The 23350-nt window shown below is 41.2% G+C and overlaps 1 protein-coding gene across 1 annotated transcript in view; it reads left to right on the top strand.

Moving 5' to 3' along the window:
* The window catches only part of RET (ret proto-oncogene), a 155149-nt gene extending 132691 nt beyond the window's left edge, over positions 1–22458 (top strand). Inside the window, exons 15-20 of the mRNA XM_088463107.1 lie at positions 9325–9447; positions 11304–11374; positions 13671–13808; positions 14362–14461; positions 17400–17547; positions 20644–22458. Coding sequence (XP_088319233.1) covers positions 9325–9447; positions 11304–11374; positions 13671–13808; positions 14362–14461; positions 17400–17547; positions 20644–20801 — 738 coding nt within the window. The 3' untranslated portion in view covers positions 20802–22458. The remainder of the gene's footprint in view (positions 1–9324; positions 9448–11303; positions 11375–13670; positions 13809–14361; positions 14462–17399; positions 17548–20643) is intronic.
* The last annotated feature ends 892 nt before the right edge of the window (positions 22459–23350 follow it).

The raw sequence follows: 23350 nt of genomic DNA, 5'->3' as shown, positions 1-23350 counted from the left end.
AAACCAAAAAAAAAATTATTTTCTGTGTTTGTGAATTGTGTGCGCAGTAGCCGCACGTGCATCAACAAAGTAGTGCCAAGCGTGCACCTGTGTCATAAGTAAAGGGCCGGCTGGCTTGACCGTTAAGGGTGCTGTAACCCCCGAAAGTACACTCCAGTCCAAACCAAAAAAAAAATTATTTTCTGTGTTTGTGAATTGTGTGCGCAGTAGCCGCACGTGCATCAACAAAGTAGTGCCAAGCGTGCGCCTGTGTCATAAGTAAAGGGCCGGCTGGCTTGACCGTTAAGGGTGCTGTAACCCCCGAAAGTACACTCCAGTCCAAACCAAAAAAAAATTATTTTCTGTGTTTGTGAATTGTGTGCGCAGTAGCCGCACGTGCATCAACAAAGTAGTGCCAAGCGTGCGCCTGTGTCATAAGTAAAGGGCCGGCTGGCTTGACCGTTAAGGGTGCTGTAACCCCCGAAAGTACACTCCAGTCCAAACCAAAAAAAAAATTATTTTCTGTGTTTGTGAATTGTGTGCGCAGTAGCCGCACGTGCATCAACAAAGTAGTGCCAAGCGTGCACCTGTGTCATAAGTAAAGGGCCGGCTGGCTTGACCGTTAAGGGTGCTGTAACCCCCGAAAGTACACTCCAGTCCAAACCAAAAAAAAAATTATTTTCTGTGTTTGTGAATTGTGTGCGCAGTAGCCGCACGTGCATCAACAAAGTAGTGCCAAGCGTGCGCCTGTGTCATAAGTAAAGGGCCGGCTGGCTTGACCGTTAAAGGGTGCTGTAACCCCCAAAGTACACTCCAGTCCAAACCAAAAAAAAATTATTTTCTGTGTTTGTGAATTGTGTGCGCAGTAGCCGCACGTGCATCAACAAAGTAGTGCCAAGCGTGCGCCTGTGTCATAAGTAAAGGGCCGGCTGGCTTGACCGTTAAAGGGTGCTGTAACCCCCGAAAGTACACTCCAGTCCAAACCAAAAAAAAATTATTTTCTGTGTTTGTGAATTGTGTGCGCAGTAGCCGCACGTGCATCAACAAAGTAGTGCCAAGCGTGCGCCTGTGTCATAAGTAAAGGGCCGGCTGGCTTGACCGTTAAAGGGTGCTGTAACCCCCGAAAGTACACTCCAGTCCAAACCAAAAAAAAATTATTTTCTGTGTTTGTGAATTGTGTGCGCAGTAGCCGCACGTGCATCAGCAAAGTAGTGCCAAGCGTGCGCCTGTGTCATAAGTAAAGGGCCGGCTGGCTTGACCGTTAAAGGGTGCTGTAACCCACAAAGTACACTCCAGTCCAAACCCAAAAAAAAATTATTTTCTGTGTTTAGCCGCACGTATATATCAAATCGATATAACATAAATGGAGGACCAAACTTTCTCCGATAAAAATAAAATAGAGAAAGATCAAGAACCACTTCCTCCTAGTGCTGAAGCTGCTGCCACTAGTCATGACATAGACGATAACATGCCATCAACGTCGTCTGCCAAGGCCGATGCCCAATGTCATAGTAGAGGGCACATACAATCCCAAATGGCAAAGTTCAGGAAAATGACCTTGAAAAAGACATTTAAATCAGCTGAAGAGAAACGTAAACTTGCCAATATGCCATTTACGACACGGAGTGGCAAGGAACGGCTAAGGTCGATCCCTAGTATGTTCATGACTAGTGGTTCAGCTTCACATGACGATGGAAGCCCTCCTCCCACTAAAAAAATCAAAAGAGTTAAGCTGGCAAAAGCACAGCGAAGAACTGTGCTTTCTAAGAAGATATCACAAATCCCCAAGGAGAGTCCAAGTGTGGTGGTGGTTGCGATGCCTGACCTTCCCAGCACTGGACGGGAAGAGGTGGCTCTTTCCACCATTTGCACGCCCCCTGCAAGTGCTGAAAGGAGCACCCACAGTCCACTTGCTGATATGCAAATTGAAGATGTCACTGTTGAAGTACAACAGGATGAGGATACTGGTGTAGCTGGCGCTGAGGAGGAAGTTGGCGAGGAGGATTCTGATGGTGATGTGGTTTGTTTAAATCAGGCTCCGGGGGAGACAGTTGTTGTCCGTGGGATGAAAAAGCCCATCACGGTCATGCCTGGGCAGAAGACCAAACATTCCACCTCTTTGGTCTGGCAATATTTCTATCCAAATCCGGACAACAACTGTCTTGCCATATGTACCATATGTAAAGGTGAAATAAGTAGGGGTAGGGACGTCAACCACCTAGGAACATCCTCCCTTATACGGCACCTGCAGCGCGTTCATAAAAAGTTACTGTCAAGTTCAGAAACTTTGGCTAAGACCGTAAGCAGTCCAGGGACACCTAAATCCCGTTGTCCTGTTGTATCCAAGCGCCTGCAAACCACACCGTCAACTCCCTCCTCGTCAATTTCCTCCTTAGTTAGGATTGGAAGTAGTCCTGCAGGCCATGTCACTGGCATGACTGACTCTCCTATCCGGGATTCCTCCGGAGGATCCTGCATTGCTACGCCTACTGCTGCCGCTGCTGCTGTTGCTGCTGCTGGGAGTCGTTCATCATCCCAGAGAGGAAGTAGGAACACCACTACTTTTACTAAACAATTGACCCTCCAACAGTCCTTAGCGAGGAGGATGAAGTACGACAGCAGTCATCCTGAAGCAAAACGTATAACTGAGGCCTTGACTGCTATGTTGGTGTTAGACGTGCGTCCGGTATCCGCCATTAGTGCAGTGGGATTTAGACAATTGATGGAGGTAGTGTGTCCCCGGTTCCAAATCCCGTCTAGATTCCACTTCACTAGGCAGGCGATACCGAGACTGTACAGAAACGTCAGAAAAAGTGTCCTCAGTGTCCTGAAAAATGCCGTTGTACACAATGTCCACTTAACCACGGACATGTGGACAAGTGGAACAGGGCAGACTAAGGACTATATGACTGTGACAGCCCACTGGGTAGATGTATCACCTTACGCAGCAACAGCAGCAGCGTCACCAGTAGCAGCATCTCAGAAATGCCAGCTCGTTACAAGGCAGGCTACGCTGTGTATCACCGGTTTCAGTAAGAGGCACACCGCCGACAACCTCTTAGAGAAACTGAGGGAAATCATCGCCCAGTGGCTTACCCCACTTAGACTCTCCTGGGGATTTGTGATATCTGACAACGCCACCAATATTGTGCGGGCATTACATCTGGGCAAATTCCAGCACGTCCCATGTTTTGCTCACACAATAAACTTGGTGGTGCAGAATTTTCTGAAAAGCGACAGGGGCGTGCAGGAGACGCTTTGGGTGGCCCGAAAAATTTCTGGCCACTTTCGCCATTCAGCGACTGCGTGCCGAAGACTGGAGCGCCAGCAAACACTCTTGAACCTGCCCCGCCATCACCTGAAGCAAGAGGTTGTGACGCGGTGGAACTCAACCCTCTATATGCTTCAGAGGATGGAGGAGCAGCAAAAGGCCATACAAGCCTATACATCCACCTATGACATAGGCAAAGGAGGGGGTATGCACCTGACTCAAGCGCAGTGGAGAATGATTTCCGTGTTGTGCAAGGTTCTCCAGCCCTTCGAACTTGCCACACGTGAAGTCAGTTCAGACACTGCCAGCTTGAGTCAGGTCATTCCCCTCATCAGGCTTTTGCAGAAGCAGCTGGAGAAAGTGAAGGAGGAGCTAAGACGGAGCGATTCCGCTCGGCATGTGGGACTTGTGGATGAAGCCCTTCATTCGCTTTGCCAGGATTCCAGGGTGGTCAATCTGTTGAAATCAGACCACTACGTTTTGGCCACCGTGCTCGATCCTAGGTTTAAAGCCTATGTGGTGTCTCTCTTTCCAGCCGACACAAGCCTGCAGAGGTGCAAAGACCTGCTGGTGAACACACTGTCAGCTGAAGCGGAACGTGACACGTCAACGGCTCCTTCTTCATTTTCTCCTGCAACTGGGGCTGCCAGGAAAAAACTTAGGTATCCTAAGCAACCCGCTGGCGGTGATGCAGGGCAGGCAGGACCAAGTTTGGACATCTGGTCCGGACTGAAGGACCTGGCAACAATTTCTGACATGTCTACTGTCACTGCATATGATACTGTCACCATTGACAGAATGGTGGAGGATTACATCGGTGACAGCATCCAAGTAGGCATGGCAGACAGTCCATACCTGTACTGGCAGGAAAAAGAGGCAATTTGGAGGCCCCTGTACAAACTGGCTCTATTTTACCTGAGTTGCCCCCCCTCCAGTGTGTACTCCGAAAGAGTGTTTAGTGCAGCCGGGAACCTTGTCAGCGAAAGGCGTAGGAGGTTGCTTCCACAGAATGTGGAGAAGATGATGTTCATCAAAATGAATTATCAGCTCTTCCAGGGAGACCAGCCTCCAGAAGGTACAGAGGGACCTGTGGTGGTGGATTCAAGTGGGGACGAGTTAATACTTTGTGAGGATGAGGATGTACACACTGAAGAGGGTGAGGAATCGGTGGATGAGGAGGATGAGGATGACATCTTGCCTCCATAGAGCCAGTTTGTGCAGGGACACATTAATTGCCAGCTTGTTTTGTGGGGGCCCAAACGAACCAATCATTTCAGCCACAGTTGTGTGGCAGACCCTGGCGCTGAAATGATTGGTTTGTTAAAGTGTGCATGTCCTGTTTATACAACATAAGGGTGGGTGGGAGGGCCCAAGGACAATTCCATCTTGCACCTCTTTTTTTTCTTTGCATTATGTACAGTTTGGGGCCTAGTTTTTCAAACTGCCATCCTGTCTGCCACTGCAGTTTCACGCCTAGATGGGTCACGTGTTTGTGCCGCCCACTCGTGTCGCTTAGCATAGTCATCCAGCTACCTCGGTGCAACGTTTTGGACATAAAAACACTATTGTGAGGTGTGAGGTGTTCAGAATAGACTGGAAATGAGTGGAAATTAAGGTTATTGAGGTTAATAATAGCATAGGAGCAGAAAAACCTACAAATTCTGTGATTTTAGCTGTTTTTATGCTTTTTTTAAAAAAAATACAGATCCAAAACACAAAACCCAGAACCCAAAACACGGAAGGGTGGTTTTGGCAAAACCAATCCAGATCCAAAACACGAAGAAAGATCCAGATCCAAAACCAAAACACAAAACACGAAAAGTGGCCGGTGCACACCCCTAGTATATACTACTACTTGCCAACCATTTAATAACAGAGGAAAGCGAGTCTAAGTTACACTCACTATAGGGACGTTATAGAGAAGGGTATTAAAATGTTACCTGGCATATTATCATCTTCTGTGAGGTCTTGTCGGTATTTGTAGTCTCACTCTTTGCTTTTTGTTGTGTACTACAGCTGTCCATGCTCCTCATGTTTTTGTGTTGATAAAGGCTGTGGTTCTAGAGCTAATTCTGGAGGGGCAAAAGAAAAAGCCAAAAATGTCAGGCAGAATTTCCCAGTGTATAGACAGGGGCAGAACTTTGTGCAATGTGTGAATCTTAGGGCTGGCGGCTATGCCCACCAGTCTGGTAGAACCAGCCTACGCTAAATCTTTACCCCAGACTATTGTATTGCTAACTCAGCTCAAAGCATGTCTCTCCTTCACAACTTCAGGTGAAGAGTCTGCTCTGAGGGGCAGCATCCCTTTTTGCTCCCTCTGATGAGCCAGCTGGAGTTCAGAGCCTGAACAAATCTGTTGAGGGCTTAAGGAGAGTTTCCTAGTCCATGGATAGTATTTTAGAATCTACTGTTTCAGGTAGGCGCTGCAAACTCCAGAGTCCTGCAGTAGTCTAGTCCTAGGAGTACTCATACTTTGAGTTGAAGTTGCTCATGACACAGACCTTAAGGATTCCTTGTATGAGGACGAGGTCTCCTCTAGAAGATAGGGTGTGGACAGCTTTGTGTGTGCAGTAAGGCAATTCTTATCCATGCAGGACAGACCTAATCTTGTTAATCTAGACTGAAGAACTAGTAGTTATTTTCCTTCCTCTCTTAAACTGGAATATTTACTTTGTGGTACGTAGCTCAAATTAGAGGTTTCACTGTGTATTTCAGTCCCTTTATACTTTACTCTGTAAGTATTGTATACTGAAAAATGGAATTCCCTCTCCAAAGGTTGGTCACCCCAGTGTGCATTTGTCAAAGAAACTATTCAGATTCCAAATGTTGTTTAATGATAGGAAATGAGAAAACATTTGAAGGTCTATATACTTCGCTGCCGGGGCCTTGGGGGCTGGCCTTGAGCCTCCTGCTTAGTCCTATTCTCCTCAGGATACTCTAACCCCCCCCCCCCCCACCAACGTACACATTTCCTCTACTTATTGCAAACACTCTTGTATTTTATTTACAATTTTATGCTTCATAGTACTCATTTTAATATGTTTTTTTTTATTATTCTTGCTAAGCCATATGCCTGTTTATTTTATCATATGTTTACTTTTGTTTATAGCTTTTTGCATTTCTCCTACTAGTTATTTGTACTATTTCCCCCCCCCCCAGATTACCTGATCTGCCATGTTTTGCATCTTTTTTTTATTTTAAAAAAAACAAAACTAAAATAAAATACTTTAAAAATGGGACAAAAAAGATAATTTTTTTTATCTAAATACTCAAACTTCACAGCAACAGGTTCTCTGATATCAGTCATAAATGGCTAGAAACAAATGAGTTCATGGTCTCCACAGACATGAGAGATGCCTTATCAGGTTTACAGTTCATACTAATTTTGGGCTCGATCTTTCAGCCTAGCTATAGCACCAAGGGTCACAATATTATGCTAGTTAGGGCTGCTCCTCTGAGATGACCATCATTCCTTAATTGTTAAACAAAGAACATATACGTTGGTGGCCGATCAACTACATAAATCTAACCTAGTACTAGAACGGTGAACAATTTTTCTAGGGCTGCTGTTTGACAACAGACAGCAGAAGGTATTTTTGCTGAACAACCAGATTCAAGAAATGTTCATGATTCTACTCGAGGACTTTCCAGATTGTGGTCATATAGGAATACAACAATTCAAACATTCACTTTACCAGCTCATTCACCAGGCTGTCTTCAAGGTCAAGCTCCACAACCTCAATAGAGGTCATACTTTCATTTTTGTGGTCATTTTTGAGACCTTTGGACAAAGCTCCCCATAAATGTACTAGAACTGAGAGCAGAGTTAAATGCTTTAGTCAGAAAACAGCTTCTACTGCAAGAAAAGGCCATAATGATTCAAACAAACAAGGCCACAGCAGTGGCAAACATCAATTTGGCCAAACATTTATGAGTGATGAAGGAAACCAGTTTTAGAATGTTTTGCACTGAAGAATTGTTTCAACAATCTCAGCTGAATTGAGAACTGGGGAGCAGATTGTCGCAATACTTATGCCCTACACCCAGAGAATGGTCCTTCATCTGGATGTATTCCTGCAGATATTGGACAAATGGTCCATTTGTCTGCTGGAACACAAGTTGACATGATATCTCGTTTGAAACACAAGGTAGAGCATTACTACTCAAGAACAAGGGATCCAAACCCATATTTTGTAGACACCATTCAATTGACATGGAATTTTTATCTTATTTACTTGTTCCCCCTCCTGGTAGCATTGTTTCCACGGGCCTAAAGAAGTGCTTAACATAGGGTATGTACATGCTAGTGGTCCTAGACTGGCAAAAAAAGTGCATGCACACTTTTGACACAATAAAGATGATACTTTTGTAAGGAATTTTATGTATGCATTAACTTGGTATTATTAACAGGCTTACATCCTGCTCATTTTGAACCTTTGGAGTCAATGGAAGTTTCTTAGTTGGAAAACTACTTTACCTTTGGTTATCTCTACAGTGAGGACAATTTTAGAACTTGAGGCTCTATTTTGCAGATCTCCGTTTATCATTATTCATGACTACAGGGCTATTCTACAACAAAAGCTTATATTCAGACAAAATAAATGCCCATATTCCATTTTATATTAGGATATTGTCATTCCAACTTTAGGAGATGTTGGGTCTTCAGAAGAGGATGGGCCCTTCACTTCTTGGATATTATCTGGGCCTTGTGGAGCTATGTATGTTGAAAGGACTCCAGAGCTTTGCAAAATTAATGACCTTTAGGATATCTATGAGGTCTACAAGAGGTTGGTTTGCATCTAAGCAGACTATTGCTATGTGCATTATTTCAGATAGACTAAAGTGGGGGTACACACTGCGGCGATGGATCCAAACGACCAATCCAGCAGACTCCATTTAAATATGCCCGCCCACTTGTGATGTCATATTCAGTGGTTTCTGCGATGGACAGGACAATATATCGTTAGTCAGCTGTACAAACGATATTATTGGCTAGCGTGAACAAAGCATTACACTTAGGCAAGGATATCTGTTACTGAAATTGTGAGACTACTTTCTACCTGATTATGTGAGAGCGACTGAGGAGCTTTGTCTGGCAGCCTTGTGATTCAACCGCTAGTTTTGGATGCACAAATGGGGAATGTTTGAAGTTTTATCAGGCTGCATGCTTGGCTTTTTGGGGCTTTGGGACTTGCTGTTGTCATGGCGCAATCTTGGACGAGAAATGTTGCCCACAGCAATTTCAGAGCATAGGGGCAGCTTTCAAATGCTCTTTGGTTGCAATGTACCCCAAAGAGAATGATGGAGAAATTATATAATTTTTGTGCTTCCATTGGAGGAGGGGAGACGGGACTCTAGATGACCACACTTTATAGTCTTCATCTCTCCTTTCAGTAGTTGATTCTCATAGATGACTGAGGGGTCTAGTTACTAAGCAGTGTTAGGAGACAGAGTGAAAAGTGATAAGTCAGTGATAAGGTGCCAGCCAATCAGCTCCCAACTGTCATTTTTCACACAGCCTGTGAGATGATAGTTGGGAGCTGATTGGCTGTCACGTTATCACTTTCTTATCACTTTTCACTCTCCTAACACTGTTTGTAAATAGACCCCAAAGTCTTACTTTTTTACATTTTTTTGCTTGTTTCATTACTTTGTCTCCTCTGTACTATGGGGCTTGAGTAAATCATTGGCAAGGGGTTATAGAGTGGGAAGAGTTTCAGACTTGTGTCAGAATTCTGACACTGTAATTCCCTGTGCAGAAGCTAAGTGCTGTGTTGGAATCACTGGCTGTCGGTGATACAATCTGAATTGGTTTGGAACAAGCCATATTGTCTTAATTACACATTGAGTCAGTACATGTTAACATGTTTCACAAATCCATTTACCTGTTAACTAGTTTATTAAAGTGGAATACAAAGAAATCCAGTACTCACAACATTGTATTTGTTCTAACCGGTTTTGTCTATTTTAATTTGTTAAATTGTATTTGTGATCTATATTTCCCCTAGTGTTTGGGAAGTTGTCATGTAAGCATATTCCTCATTATTATAATAAATGTTTCTACCATTTTCCAGCTTGTCCATAGAGATCTGGCAGCAAGGAACGTCCTTGTGGCAGAAGGTCGCAAAATGAAAATATCTGACTTTGGACTTTCCAGGGATGTGTATGAAGAAGACTCGTATGTGAAGAGAAGCAAGGTAACAGCACAGACTACACATGCTACCATGTTGCTTCTCTTGCGTGTATAACCAAATATACATTACAAAGGTCATATTGGCACCTGGTCATCTTTTACCTGCCTATGTGTTACATACAGATGTGTCTGTACACATCTTTGATGTCGCGCCAAAGAGCCCCTCTCTGCTTCCAGGTTCTGCTGACTCTGCTAACGCTGGGCATTTTTTTTGTCTGTTTTGCTGAAAATGTGTCTACGTTGCACTGTGATGTGACAAGGATGCACCAGCAGACTCTGATGACTCATTTGATATGCGACACTTGTATATCTGTGTGCGACTGAGTCTCTGAATCTGTATACGAAGTGCTACAATGTAGCGTCGGCAGCTTTTTTCATTCCAAGTTCCGCTGTGCTTCATATACAGAGTTGGATCCCAGGTGCTTGCCAATAATGTCATCTCCAAGCACCAGCAAGAGAGAACCACTGTAACCCGTGGGCAGTGTAAATGCGCCAACCCGGGAGTAACCAGTGTTGGAGCCACGGTCTGAAAGAGGTCTGACCCGTGTTGGAAAAGTGTTCCAAATCACGGATCAGACCCGGATTTTGTTATAAAAGTGGTATAATTTTCCCCGCACTAGGCCAATACAGGCAAATATTGGATTGCTGTAGGTTACAGCATGTTTGTGCTATGTGCACCATGTTAAGAATGGAAATGTTGTGACTGGCTTAGTTGCATTGACTATACAGATGTGTCCTCATACACTGTGGCAGTGGTGTAACCAGGGGGGTGCGTGTGAGGCACCTTGCCCTGGGCGCTCCGGCAGAAGGGGGTGCCGCCTGCGCCCCCCCCTCTGCAATTTCCAGTGCTGGGACCAAGTGTTGATCCCAGTGCTTGAATTTCTGCAGTGCGGTGAGAGGACATATCTCACAGGACTGTGTCCCAGCACAGGGTGACGTTTAGCGCCGGCTGCGAGCTGGCTAGAACTCGCGTACTGGCACCCATTTGAATTTGGAGCTGGCCGAGAGCCAATTATGGCTTGCGGATCAGCAGTCAATAGAAAGCGGTCACGGCGAGCTGCGTCATGGCTGACTCCACCCACGGCGTCTGACGTCAGACGCCACTGGGCAGATTAGTTAGTTCGGCAGAAGATTGCGGCTGAGGACAGGCAGACTATACTATTAATTCCTACCTAGACCACCAGGTTGTCAGGTCCTAGGCACATGGGGTAATTAGGGGGGGCTGTTTATCCTTGCCCTGGGCGCCAAATCCCCTAGTTAAGCCACTGCACTGTGGTTTAAGTTGTGCCAAATAGCGCCTTCCAATGTGCCAGGTCCCAGGAGAGTCAGGCATGCAGAGTGTCTTTTTGCTCAAAATGTGTCTTATTTGCATTATAAAACAACTGGGAGGGACAAAACTACATTACTAGTGTACACTGACCACTGGGGCTTGCAGCACTTGTACATCAGTGTGCGATAGAGTCCGAATCTGAGTAAAAAGGGCTCTGATACGAGCAGCCACTTTTCCTCATGTCACATTCTGTTGTGTAGGGCACACTACTCGCCCGTATGGCACAAACACAGTCTGTGTGTGTGTGTATGTGTGTGTGTGTGTATGATTTGACATTTTGCACTTATGACTTTGTATCTTTTTTTTTTTTTTAAATAAATGTGGATTGGTGGTCTATTTGGATTATGCTGATTTATTTATATTAGGACAGACCTTGAACCCATATCGGATTTTTTAAATTTGTGTGTGTGATTGTACCTGTGTATGTATGTATTTATGTAGATGGGTAGATAATCTGCTAAATTGATGTGAATAATCTGTGTGACATTAACCCCATTAACTACAGCATCTGTTTAAATATTTTTTCCCAGGGAAGAATACCAGTGAAGTGGATGGCTATAGAATCCTTGTTTGATCACATATACACAACACATAGCGATGTGTAAGTTCTCATTTAACTCTCACAAATTATATATATATGTGGCCACATTTTTTCGTGTGTGTATTTGGACAGTCGTACCCAGGACTGTGTGTTAGCGGCATGCTGCCCAGGATGCAAATCTGAAAGGAGGCGGAGGCCATTAATATTTTAGGTTCATTTGGTTACAGTTGGGCCACAACAAATTTCCTTCTGTTATTAAAATAGACAAAAATAGGCTTTAATTCCCTCAGAAGATCTGCATAATGTCATACATGCATTTATATCATCACGCCTAGACTACTGCAACGCCCTCTACCTTGGTCTCCCAGCAAAAGAATTGCACCGCTTGCAGATGGTACAAAATGCAGCTGCCAGGCTATAAACCAACCAGTCCCGTTCCAGCCGCATAACTCCAATCCTCTATTCTCTGTACTGGCTGTCTGTCAGATGGCGAATTGTTTTCAAGATTGGCTTACTGACTATCAAAGCCCTACATGACCAGGGCCCGAGGTACCTGAAGCAGCTTCTGATTCCTTACTGTCCCACTCGATTACTGCGATCCGTTGATGGACTATTAAGAATCTCCTGGAATTCGTCTGGGGGTCGAGCTTTCAGCTTTGTGGCTCCGACTCTATGGAACTCACTTCCCTGCACAGTTCGAGAGGCCTACACCCTAGAGTCCTTCAAAAATAGACTCAAGACTCACCTGTTCACCCAAGTATCTCACTAATATCCATTGTTAGGCTTGTTTTGTATTTTGTGCTGTAAAGGCAAATGTAAAGCACTTTGAGTCCTATTAGGAGAAAAGCACTATATAAATAACATTATTATTATTATCATCCGAGATAGATCTGGGCAGAGCTGTGTCCAAAAGTTGGTGTATTGGGAGTATGCTTTGGGCAGAGTGGAGCATATTTTATCCTGATTCTGCATGTCTAAATGTTGGAAGGCCCAGTATTGTGCAAAAGTTTTAGGCAGGTGTGGAAAAAATGCGACAAAGTAAGAATGCTTTCAAAATAGAAGTGTTAATAGTTTATTTTTATCAATTAACAAAATGCAAAGTGAATAAACAGAAGAAAAATCTAAATCAAATCAATATTTGGTGTGACCAACCTTTGCCTTCAAAACAGCATCTTGTTAATTGATAAAATAATCTATTAACACTTCTATTTTTTTAAAGCATTCGTACTTTGCAGCATTTTTTTCACACCTGCCTAAAACTTTTGCACAGTAGTGTATGTTAGTATGTGTTTTTATAAAATTGTGGAATCCTACAACTTATTTCAAAATATTGACCTGCCAGACTGGACACAGATCCAGTAATCTAGCGATCTGGGTATAGGTGCAGAACTGCTTCTGCCTATGTGACCAATGTAGTGTACCACACCATAGTACCCCTTATACCAGAGGTTCCCAAACGCGGTCCTCAAGGCTCCCTAACAGTTCAGGTTTTAGAGATATCCATGGTTGAGCACAGATGGTAAAATCAAATTGACTGAGGTACTAATTAAGTCACCTGTGCTCAACCATGGATATCTCTAAATCCTTGAGGACCATGTTTGGGAACCACTGCCTTATACACATTATGCCACACAATAGTAGTGCCCCTTATACAGTGCCCATAGTAGTAGTGTCCTCTACACAACGCCTACAGTAGTAGTGCCCCTTGTAGTAGTTTCCCCTACACATTGGCCACAGCTGTAGTGCTCCTAGTAGTAGTTCCCCCTATACTTTGCCCACAAAAGTAGTAGTGCCCCTTGTAGTAGTGCCCCCTATACATTGCCCACAGTAGTTGCAGTGCCCCCTATACATTGCCCAAAATATTAGTAGTGCCCCCATTCAATGCTCATGTTAGTAGTGAACCTTACACATAATGACATACAAACAGTACTTAACCTAAAGCCCCGCTCCTGCGCCCGCCACCGTCCAACAGCTCCTCTGTGCTGTGGGAGAGCTGTCATGACATCTCTCCCAACACCCACTGCAGGAGCCAGAATGCGGAACTCAGGAGTGAGCTCCGGCCGCAGGTACTAAAGTTACCCGGTGCCGGCTGGTAACACAATCTCAGCGGGTGCCCGGCACCTTCTCCATATGCCTCTCTGTGGTCGGGCGGCTCAGTACTTGAAGTGCAGGTATACCATACCGTTGTATACCGGCACACTTTTCCAGACAACATACACAGTTCACCATGATTTAAAGCACTAAATAAGGAAGCCTGCATAGAATATGCCAACCTTTATATTAAATGCTTACAGGCTTGTTAATGTGTCTTCCCTCTTTCATCTTCCCCTTTTATCTATGAATGTCTGGTGAACAGGTGGTCCTTCGGTGTTCTCCTGTGGGAGATTGTTACACTTGGTGGAAATCCATACCCAGGCATTGCTCCAGAGCGACTATTCAACCTCTTAAAAACTGGATACAGGATGGAGAAGCCAGAGAACTGCAGTGATGAAATGTAAGCCTAGCATTTGTCGGTCGGTTTCCATCCCATGTTACAATTAATGAATGTATACTATGAGCCGATTACCATATAATAGAAAACTTATTCTCACACAGCTATTAGAGATAGGGTATGATTAGAGTAAATGTATACAGCTAGCATGTGTTATGTGACAGCACAGTAAATGGCACTTTACTGTTTTATATGTACGATATGTACATGTCTATATATATATATATATATATATATTTATATATTTATATATATATATATATATAAACTTCATTTATAACTTTGAGCTAATTCAACATTGGTTCAACAGGTAAAGACTGAATATAAAGCAGAATGGGCTCTGATAGGGAATAGCATATATTTTCTGTTACTTATCTTGAGTTGCTATATTCCCACCATACAGTCACTGACTGAGAGCTGCTGCTACACATTTTGTAGCTCCCAAATACATCCATAGATCTTTCATACGCTGACATTTTTTATACACTATTTATTTATTACGCTTAAGAAGCCCCTATGAGAAATGGATTGCAATAAAGTATTCCCTGGCTTTCAGGTACAATCTTATGCTGAAATGTTGGAAACAGGAGTCAGACAAAAGGCCAACGTTTGGTGAGATCAGTAAAGAATTGGAGAAAATGATGGTGAAAAGCAGGGTAAGTATGACTGGGTACACAGGGGGGAGAGGTATCAAACCTCCTAAGAGGGCAAGTGAAGGAGATTCCCATAGAAAGCTTCTAGTTCTCATTTATCAAGTACATTCTATGAAAATTGGTTGCTATGGGAAACTTCTCCACTTATAATGTCCATTCTTGAATTTTTCATAATAACTTGATCAAAACTCCGTTAAAAAAAGGCGTACAAAGTAGTGCCAAATACAGGCCCACTGGAAATAGTGAAGTACAGTAGACGGAGCTAGGATCTGACCATTGATTGTAGTCTATAGCCACATTAACTCTGGTAATCAGCACCATATTGATGTTTGAGTTGTAGCTTCCAGATAAACATCCTAATAATTTGCCTTTAGGGAGGAGATGTATCAAACCAAAGAGGACAATTAGAGAAGTTACCCATAGCAACCAATCAGCTTCTAGCTATCAAGTACATTCTATAAAATGATAGCTAGAAGCTGATTGGTTGTCCTTTTTAGAAGGTTTGATTCATCTCTCTTATGTGACAATATACTGTTTGGAGAGTCTACGCCTCATATATTGCCCATTGCAAGTACACACTCAGTGGGTATATAATAGGGGTTAATGCACTCTGGCAGGTATTCCACAAAACAGAATCGTGTAGTGTGACAATAACTTCAGTTCATAGCATATGCAACCTGGCTAACGTAATATGGTAAATGTTAGTATGTACATGCTGCTGTAACATTGCTTGGTAAGCAGTATATAACTCCTATATAGGGAGTTTTACAAGAGGAAACATTACAAGGACAGTGATGGTGTCCTTAGATACTAGACTTACCTGCAGAACCACCTGACCATGGTCAGACACTTCATGGTATTGTATATGCACCTCACACAAGCTGGCATCCATAGCTAGGACAGCCAGACACACAGCGCATTATTTTGTGTTTTGAAAGTGGATTTGTGCATTGCATTTGCAAGGTGAATCAGGGGTGTTGTCATTCACATGCAGTAAAGGGAATGCAGACAGAAAGTAAGCACACCCTTTAGGATTCTGCACCTACATAAACCAGATATAACATTGGATTTGATGAGAAGTGTTATATCTTTTGCTTTTGAAGCACTAATACAATAGATTTAAGGTTGCATGGATCTGAGATGTAAGTGTGTAGACTACATACTTGCTCATACACATCTCTAAATCAGGCTCATAGAATCTAATGGGGTTGGGGGAAGCATCAATACAGTAAAAAAAAAAAAAATGTAATGCAGAGTTTGTCCACTAGGTGGCACCTGGGAGAAATCAGAAAAAAAAGAGATTTGCCCCCCAGCACACTGCAGTTAATTTCATTAACACTTAGTGAAGTATAAAGAAAAGATGTGTAAAGATAAATCAATATCACCTTTTTCCCTTTTTCCCTTTTTCGTGTGATGCCCTGGGGATGGCCCTTGGCTGGAATTTTTTTGGGGTGCCTTGCTTCTCGGACGTGAGCCCCTTAATTTTAGGGACGCCAGTATAGAGGAGCCTTGACGATTGGCCTGGCGCTTATTCATATATTTGCAAATGTGTGTAACTAATACCTCTGAATCGCTATTATCATGTAGGATTTAAGTATTGTTTTTGCTGCAGTGTGCTGGGGGGCAAATCTCTTTTTTTCTGTGTTCAGTGTAAACCCCGCCCTTTACAAGCACCTGTGTTATGCAATTAAGCTGATCTGAGCAACTACCATATTTTTTTGCATTTTTTTTTTTTTGCAACCTAGTAGAAATCCGCATTTAATAAGGAGTGATGTGCTTGTTATCACTCGTTACTAATCTTTAATGGTACTCCAACCAATCAGCTCTTAACTGTCATTTTACAGGCTGTGTTTAAAAAAATGACAGGAGCTGATTGGTTGGAGAACCATTTAAGATTTAACGGGTGATAACAAGCATATCACTTGTTATTGAATTGGGTTCTTATGCTGCCCATACACTAGCGCGATTTTCGGGCCGATTGCACGATTTTAGAAACGTCGTACGAAGAATTGTGTGAAAATCGTGTAGTATTTAGGTAGGAATACGATCTGATGCACGCTCCCACTGCTATTCTATCGTATCACAATCGATCGTATCACGGCCAGTCGTATAGGGGCGAGTGATCGTACGTCAGATTGTGTGTGATAAAAGCACCAAATAATGCGGCCGGGACTGCCAGGGAGATGCCGGGGAGTTCAAGGGAAAACGTATCATGAATCGCATCTTATGCTGGTCGTACTAGTGTATGGCCAGCATTAGACTGTTCTTGTCAACAGACCAGTTTGTTACAAGTAACTCTTTATATGGGGGAGATGTATCAAAGAAGAATTGTGGTAAATCCACCCCCCCAAACTACCATCTTTAGAGGATTACCATATCAATTAAGGATACCCAGTGTGTCCCTTCATTTTCAGTCGGTATAGCAGTCCCCATAGGCGTCTATGAGGACAGCAATTTGGCCAAATGTCTCAAGGTCCAAAAAGATTAGCTTTTTTGAACTTGCGTCCTGATAGCGAGTGCCATCTTTGGATGGCGTTGGCAATCGTAGCCTGTTGGCAACAATATCGCGAATCTTAACACATCCCTCTCCAATTCTGACCATTTGCACATGCGCTGCCATTAAATCTTCCGGGACCGAAGCCCACAAGTAATGACTTTGCTGATATTGCAATTTACTCGAGGAGCTATCTTATCAAGTTTCTACTTTGACATTCCAGAGGACTGATAGACTGATTAGAAAGAGAGTTGGCAATGGGTCACAGCCTTTATGCGGTCTCTGATACATCTTGTCCTATTGTGAGCAAAGGACAAAGCTTCAAACACATTCATTTTTTTTTATGGCAACCATATCAATATAATTGAAAAAAATAAATATATATATCTCTATCTCTATTTTGTGGGTGTAATTTAAATGTGTAAATTGTCTACTTCCTCCTCTTAGGACTATTTGGACCTTGCTGCTTCCACGCCTGCTGACTCAATCCTCTATGATGATGGCCTTTCTGAAGAGGAGACCCCTCTGGTTGACTGTAATAACGCCCCACTCCCCCGAACACTTCCCTCAACCTGGATTGAAAACAAACTCTATGGTAGAATTTCCCATGCGTTTACTAGATTCTAGCTACTCTCTCACTTAGGACAAGTGCAGTCTCTCTGAACACCTCTAGCACTCCCAGGGGCTTGTGTCTGAATGAAACCAATGAAACTCTGCTTGAGCAGCTGTTTACATTTTCTTTTAAGGATTTCTTTTTATTCTTTTGCTTATTTAAATGCCGATGATTGCAGATATATTTGCAGCACTATTCAAAAGCAGCCTTAGTATACAATGCATATATAAATGTATACAAATCTATAAACCCTAAAACACATCACAACAGTATAACTAAGAAAAATATATATACAGAAATCATTAACGAGTGCTATTCCTAGTTCATATTTGGCAGTCTGTGTCATTAACCAGCAGCACTTAACTTGTATAACTTAATATAAATCAATTAATATATGTCCATATTTTGTTTTCTGGAAAGCTCCCTGGTTTATAAGCTGTCCCTTTAAAAGTTAAATGGACCAATTTAGTGATTGGTTCCATTTTGAGTTTTTGGTTCTTTAGTGCACTATTTATAGAAGGGTAACTGTTTTAAATATGATTATTAATCCTGTAGTACATTTAGTCGACAGTAGTATCTGAGAAGTATTTTGGATGAAATCTAGTTAGCTTATTTAAGTATAAGTGGCACACAGTAGTTGTCGTACCCAGCAGAAATACGCTGTTATGCTATTTCCACCCATCTTTTTTAATGGGCCTGAATGATCAAATTCATATAGTAATAAAGCGACACTACAAATTCACAGCTCAAAATTTACTAACATTGCTAAAATCAATGTAAACAGTCAGCAATTGACTTAAATCTGCCTAGTTCAAGTTAAACAATGGTTAATCATTTAATTGTAGATTTACACCATTGAAAAATAATGGTTTAAAAAAAAAAAAAAAAAAAGGTAGATTTACTAAAACGTCTAAAAAAGGAAAAGTGGTGTTTCCCACAGTAACCAATTGGAATCTAGCTATAATTTCTAGAATGTGCTAGATATAAGATGGCTACAATCTGATTGCTTACTATGGCAAACACCTCAATGTTGCAAACACCTCAGTGTTTGGAGGCCTGTATTAAGTTGGAGAGCTTGAGATAGGACAAACTGCACTTGTGAGATTTGACTATTCTAACATAATCAAGTGCACCATTTTATAAACCATGTCTATGACAGCTGCCATCATTTATAATAAGACTGATTAAATTTAATAACATGAATTAATGCAAGGCCACTTCAAGTAACAGCGTATTAGTATTACATTTTATTCTAAACACAACTTGAGTCATACGTTCGCCTATATCGATTTAGATGTTTTTCCAGATTTAATTATGCATAATTGTGAAGGTCAGAGAGGTTACATTCCCAGTACATTTCATAAATAAAGCTGTGCATTATTATGACGACGATTGGGGTGACACACACAAACTGACGCCATGGTGATAGCCATATGTTATGTATGGCCAAATTTGTTCTCTGAGGTTTTCTGTGTGAGGATTACTGTGGCGATGTAATTAGCAGGTTACGTACAATATCTGTAGCTGGCAAGGAGAACACTGGATGTAGATGAGGCAATCCATTTGTCTACTGCACTGTCCAGTGCAATGGAATCATTTTTGTTTTCTCCAGTTGTAAACTAATGAGGGACATCTCTACTCCAAAGGACATTACAATGTAAAACTATCTTCTATTCTTTTGAAATACATATGTTGCTATTCCAGTCCTATGGAAACACACATTCTTTTTTTTTTATCAAACCTTACTCTCCATCTGCTGTTTCAACACGCTCCCTTTGTTGATCATACTATATTACAGAGGTTCCCAAACGCAGTCCTCAAGGCACCCCAACAGTTCAGGTTTTAGAGATATACATGGTTGAGCACAGGTGGTTAAATCAAATTGACTGAGATATTAAGTCACCTGTGGTCAAGCATGGATAGCCTTAAAACCTAGACTGTTAGGGTGCCTCGAGGACAGAGTTTGGGAACCTCTGCTATATTAGGTGATGTGGAGTTGTAACAACTGCAGGTGGAAAGCCAACATTGGACGTCTTTGGCCTATATAGACTATTATTGTGACAATGACACACAACAAGGTTACTTTTGCTTTGTGAACAATTGTTTCTTTTGTGTTGTCTCTTGATATGTCTCTGGTATAAATGTCTTGTCGTGTTGGTGACCTGAGACAGTAAGCATAGTTCTTGCCAAAACTCCTTCTTTTTATTTTTGTCTCTGATTTTCCAGAGTGAAAGAATCAGACTTGGGATTTTCCATTATTCTGTGTTTCCAAATATATACAAATTAAGGGGAACAGTCTGACCAATGCTGGAAAAAATATTAATACTGATTTACCCTGGATTTTATTAACCCAAATGCATTGGCCTCTTTAACATCACCAAACCTCAGTCTTAATTTGCAGAACTTACGTGGTGGACTTCCTCTTAGTATATCCTGGTTATCTTCCTGCTTTACAGACTCTTCTTGTTGCACACTCATTAGCCATTGTTGTTGTCATGGAAACTGCAGGAGTCCTCCTGTATAACCAGTGTCACATTGTTACTTTGTGTCAATGTTTAAATCAAATTTATTGAAACATTGATAAGTATTCATGATGAAAAAAAATCTCAATGATCTAACAATAAAAATTTAAAACTAACGTGATTTGAAGTGAAAATGAATAGCATATATTATATTTCCATATATAAGTGGAGGCACATTCACAAATAAATAGTAACAGAGACCTTAATTTTTATTATTAAAAAAAAAAATCTGATGAGATCTTTGTAACATGCCGGTTGCTTTACTTTTAGTACTAAAGGATCATTACTTCCTATTTTCAAGGTACTCGGAAGTACTTAACACTGACAAGTGGCTATATAGAAACTAAGCTAACGCCCTACTTAATTTTCACTTGAGTTAGTGGCAATTCTTCTGTATTATTTTGGTTATGTGTCTCTGTCGCAACACCAATGGCTTGTATTTTTTTTTCACATTAAAGGGAGTTTTGCCAAGGGCCTTACTGTCTGCACGTGAAGTTTTTACTATATATTTTTTGGGTTCTTCAGTGCAGAACAAATGATGTCTTTTCATTTTTAGGCATGTCTTATCCGAACTGGCCTGAAGAGAGCCCCGTTCCAATCCCGAGATTCGATGCCAATAAGTCTGTTTTTTCAAGATATGCCAATGACTGTGTTTATTCTAATTGGATGATTCCACCCGCATCGGCAAAATTTATGGACAAGTTTGATAGCTAAATATCAATTTTATTTCCCCTAGAAGGTAACAAAAACAAATTGTGATTGGGGAAGAAAAAAAGTTTAGAAAACACAACACACAAAGAATAAATGGAAAGTCCGTTGGCTGGTTCTTTGTGCCAGTGAAAAGTGGTCAAACCAACGTTGCTTTTGTGTGTCAGTTGCGCCAACTTTTTTTGGCTTGACCTACCTCTAAGGCTGCTGGAGAGGGCTGCACAAGTCGCTTCAATATATATATATATATATATAAATAGTATGTTGTTCTCCCCTGCAGCAGCAGAAGTGGGACTGTCTTTTTTTTTTTTTTTTTTTCCAAGACATATCAAATCTGTAAACCAAACTCAGTAAAACCTTTTTATATATGCTGTTGTTGCACAATAGTCTGTATTCAGTACACTTATGTATGTGTTGCTGTGAAAACAAACTCAAGTTTTTAATTTTGGTCATATTGTTAATTTAAAAAAAAATATTTTTAAGATGTACGTGGTCTCTCTAATGATTTTTTTTTTTAATTGTTGTTATTTTACATTTTTGTGTGTGTGAGAACAACATGGTCTAGAGGAACATCCTCGGTCTTGTTTTCTTGATACCTACAGAGAAAAAAACGTAATGTATATGTATTGTACATATTGCATCAGTTGTATATGGAGATAACAAATTTGCATTTAGACATAGAATATTTCATGAACAATTGTAAACTGACTCTCACCGACGTAAAAGTACATACTGGCGACTGAAACTTTTACATTTTAACTGCTTTATTCTTGAAACTATATGGATTAAGGTAGTGCCCAAGTTGTAAACCCGGAAAATTGTATTATGACATCTTGAAAATAAGACTGTTTCACCTCATTCTTGTAAGTTTTTAGGAAAAATTTTGATTTTCTTGCTACTTCAGCATACCTTCATTATAATATAGCACAGATTTACATACACACAAACACGCTCAGTGCGGCTATCGAGTGCACTGCAGAGGATCACGTTGCTAACCGAGAAGAATTTGGTTCCAAGTACGGTGTCTTCAGGAGAGATGTTGAATCAAAACCAATTATGTAGAATAAAAATAAAAAAAACAGAATTTAATTTGCTAGGAAAGCCAAATAGTTGTTTTTTTCCCCCCTCAAATAGTTGAGTTCCCAATTTTATATTCCTTTTATATGTATTTTTTTAAGTACAGAAAAGTGTATATTTTGGATATTATTTCAGTTTAATACATGAAGTGTTTGGGGATTGATGGTCTATCATGATGGCCTATTGAAAGATGCCTTATAGAGTTCATTGTCATCATCGTTTTATAAATATTAGTGAGTCTCCTAATGCTGTAATATTTGTTTAGCTTTGCTAAAGTTCTGCCAAGCCTGAGCCTACAGTATATGTGGTTATGTGTCTTCTATGTGAGGGGCCTTCATAATTAGGTTCAGGTGTGTTACGCTTCTCACTTGCCCATGGTTGTCAGACTGTCACATAACATTGTGATTTAAAACGCTGCACAGTATAAAATGTTATCATTTACCTGCTCTACCATGAACCATGCCACTAAGGAGCTGTATTACAATGGAAATAAATAACTATGCCATTAGAGAACTGTACCAAAGAAAGATGTTACGTTGTGCTTTTATAGTTATTATATTTATTTTTCTTCACTAAACTTAATTTTATTGTCATCATAAAGTTGTGTTTTGTATGATTGACGTCATCAGTGTTGTAAGTATGCTAATGTATTATGAGCTGCTGATTACATTCAAAGGTGTCGCCTGAGGTAAAAAAGGAGCAGTCTTGGCTGAAGCCAACTCAAATTCTAGTGCAGTTTGATACATTTAAAAATACCTTCACATAATTACATTTCCAAGGCGTCATACTTGTGCATAGAAACTGGGTAATATTTGAGCTAGCTCGTCATAGGCAACAGTTGAGTACAGATATGTTTGTGTTTAGTACAAATAACAACAAATAGACTGTATAACAGGGGCAATATTAATATAGAGTTCATTCATAGAGCTCTACATCTATTTTGTGTTTTGCCATCACTTATGAGTTGTACATGCAGCTATACAATAATAACTCCACACTAGATATTTGTGGCACTGGGCATATATTTTACAGCATTCATCTGCCCCTACATCATTTGTCCATCAAACCAAGTTTTAAGTCCTTATTGGCACCTTACCTTGACAAATTCTGCAATTTAAAAAAAAATTATTATTTTTTTTTTAGTCTATAGACTGTAAGATCTACTGCCACAATATTCTCCATTAAATATGCACTTACCAGTAGATTTGCATAAGAAACCGCTTTACCCAATTGCTGAAGCATGCTTCTAGTGTTGAAAAAGAGCTTTTTACTCCCTCTTTAAAGCACTTGGAGATCCAGGCTGAAGGTAGTGGAAAAATGATTAAATCAGGAGATGATATATTTTTTTTTTTCTTGAAATATTTGGTGGAGAATTATTTGGGAACGCCATCTCTAATCATGACAGAATGGGCCTCCCTGCAATTCTCTTCTGCCAGGCTAAGTTGCTGCACCTGGGCAATATTACAGTGCATCACCAA

The sequence above is a fragment of the Taudactylus pleione genome, unplaced genomic scaffold (assembly GCF_031769625.1).
Source record: "Taudactylus pleione unplaced genomic scaffold, aTauple2 ptg001314l, whole genome shotgun sequence".
In the NCBI taxonomy this organism is placed as follows: domain Eukaryota; kingdom Metazoa; phylum Chordata; class Amphibia; order Anura; family Myobatrachidae; genus Taudactylus; species Taudactylus pleione.
Note: the sequence above shows the minus strand (reverse complement) of the source record. Positions and strands in the feature narration are given on the sequence as shown.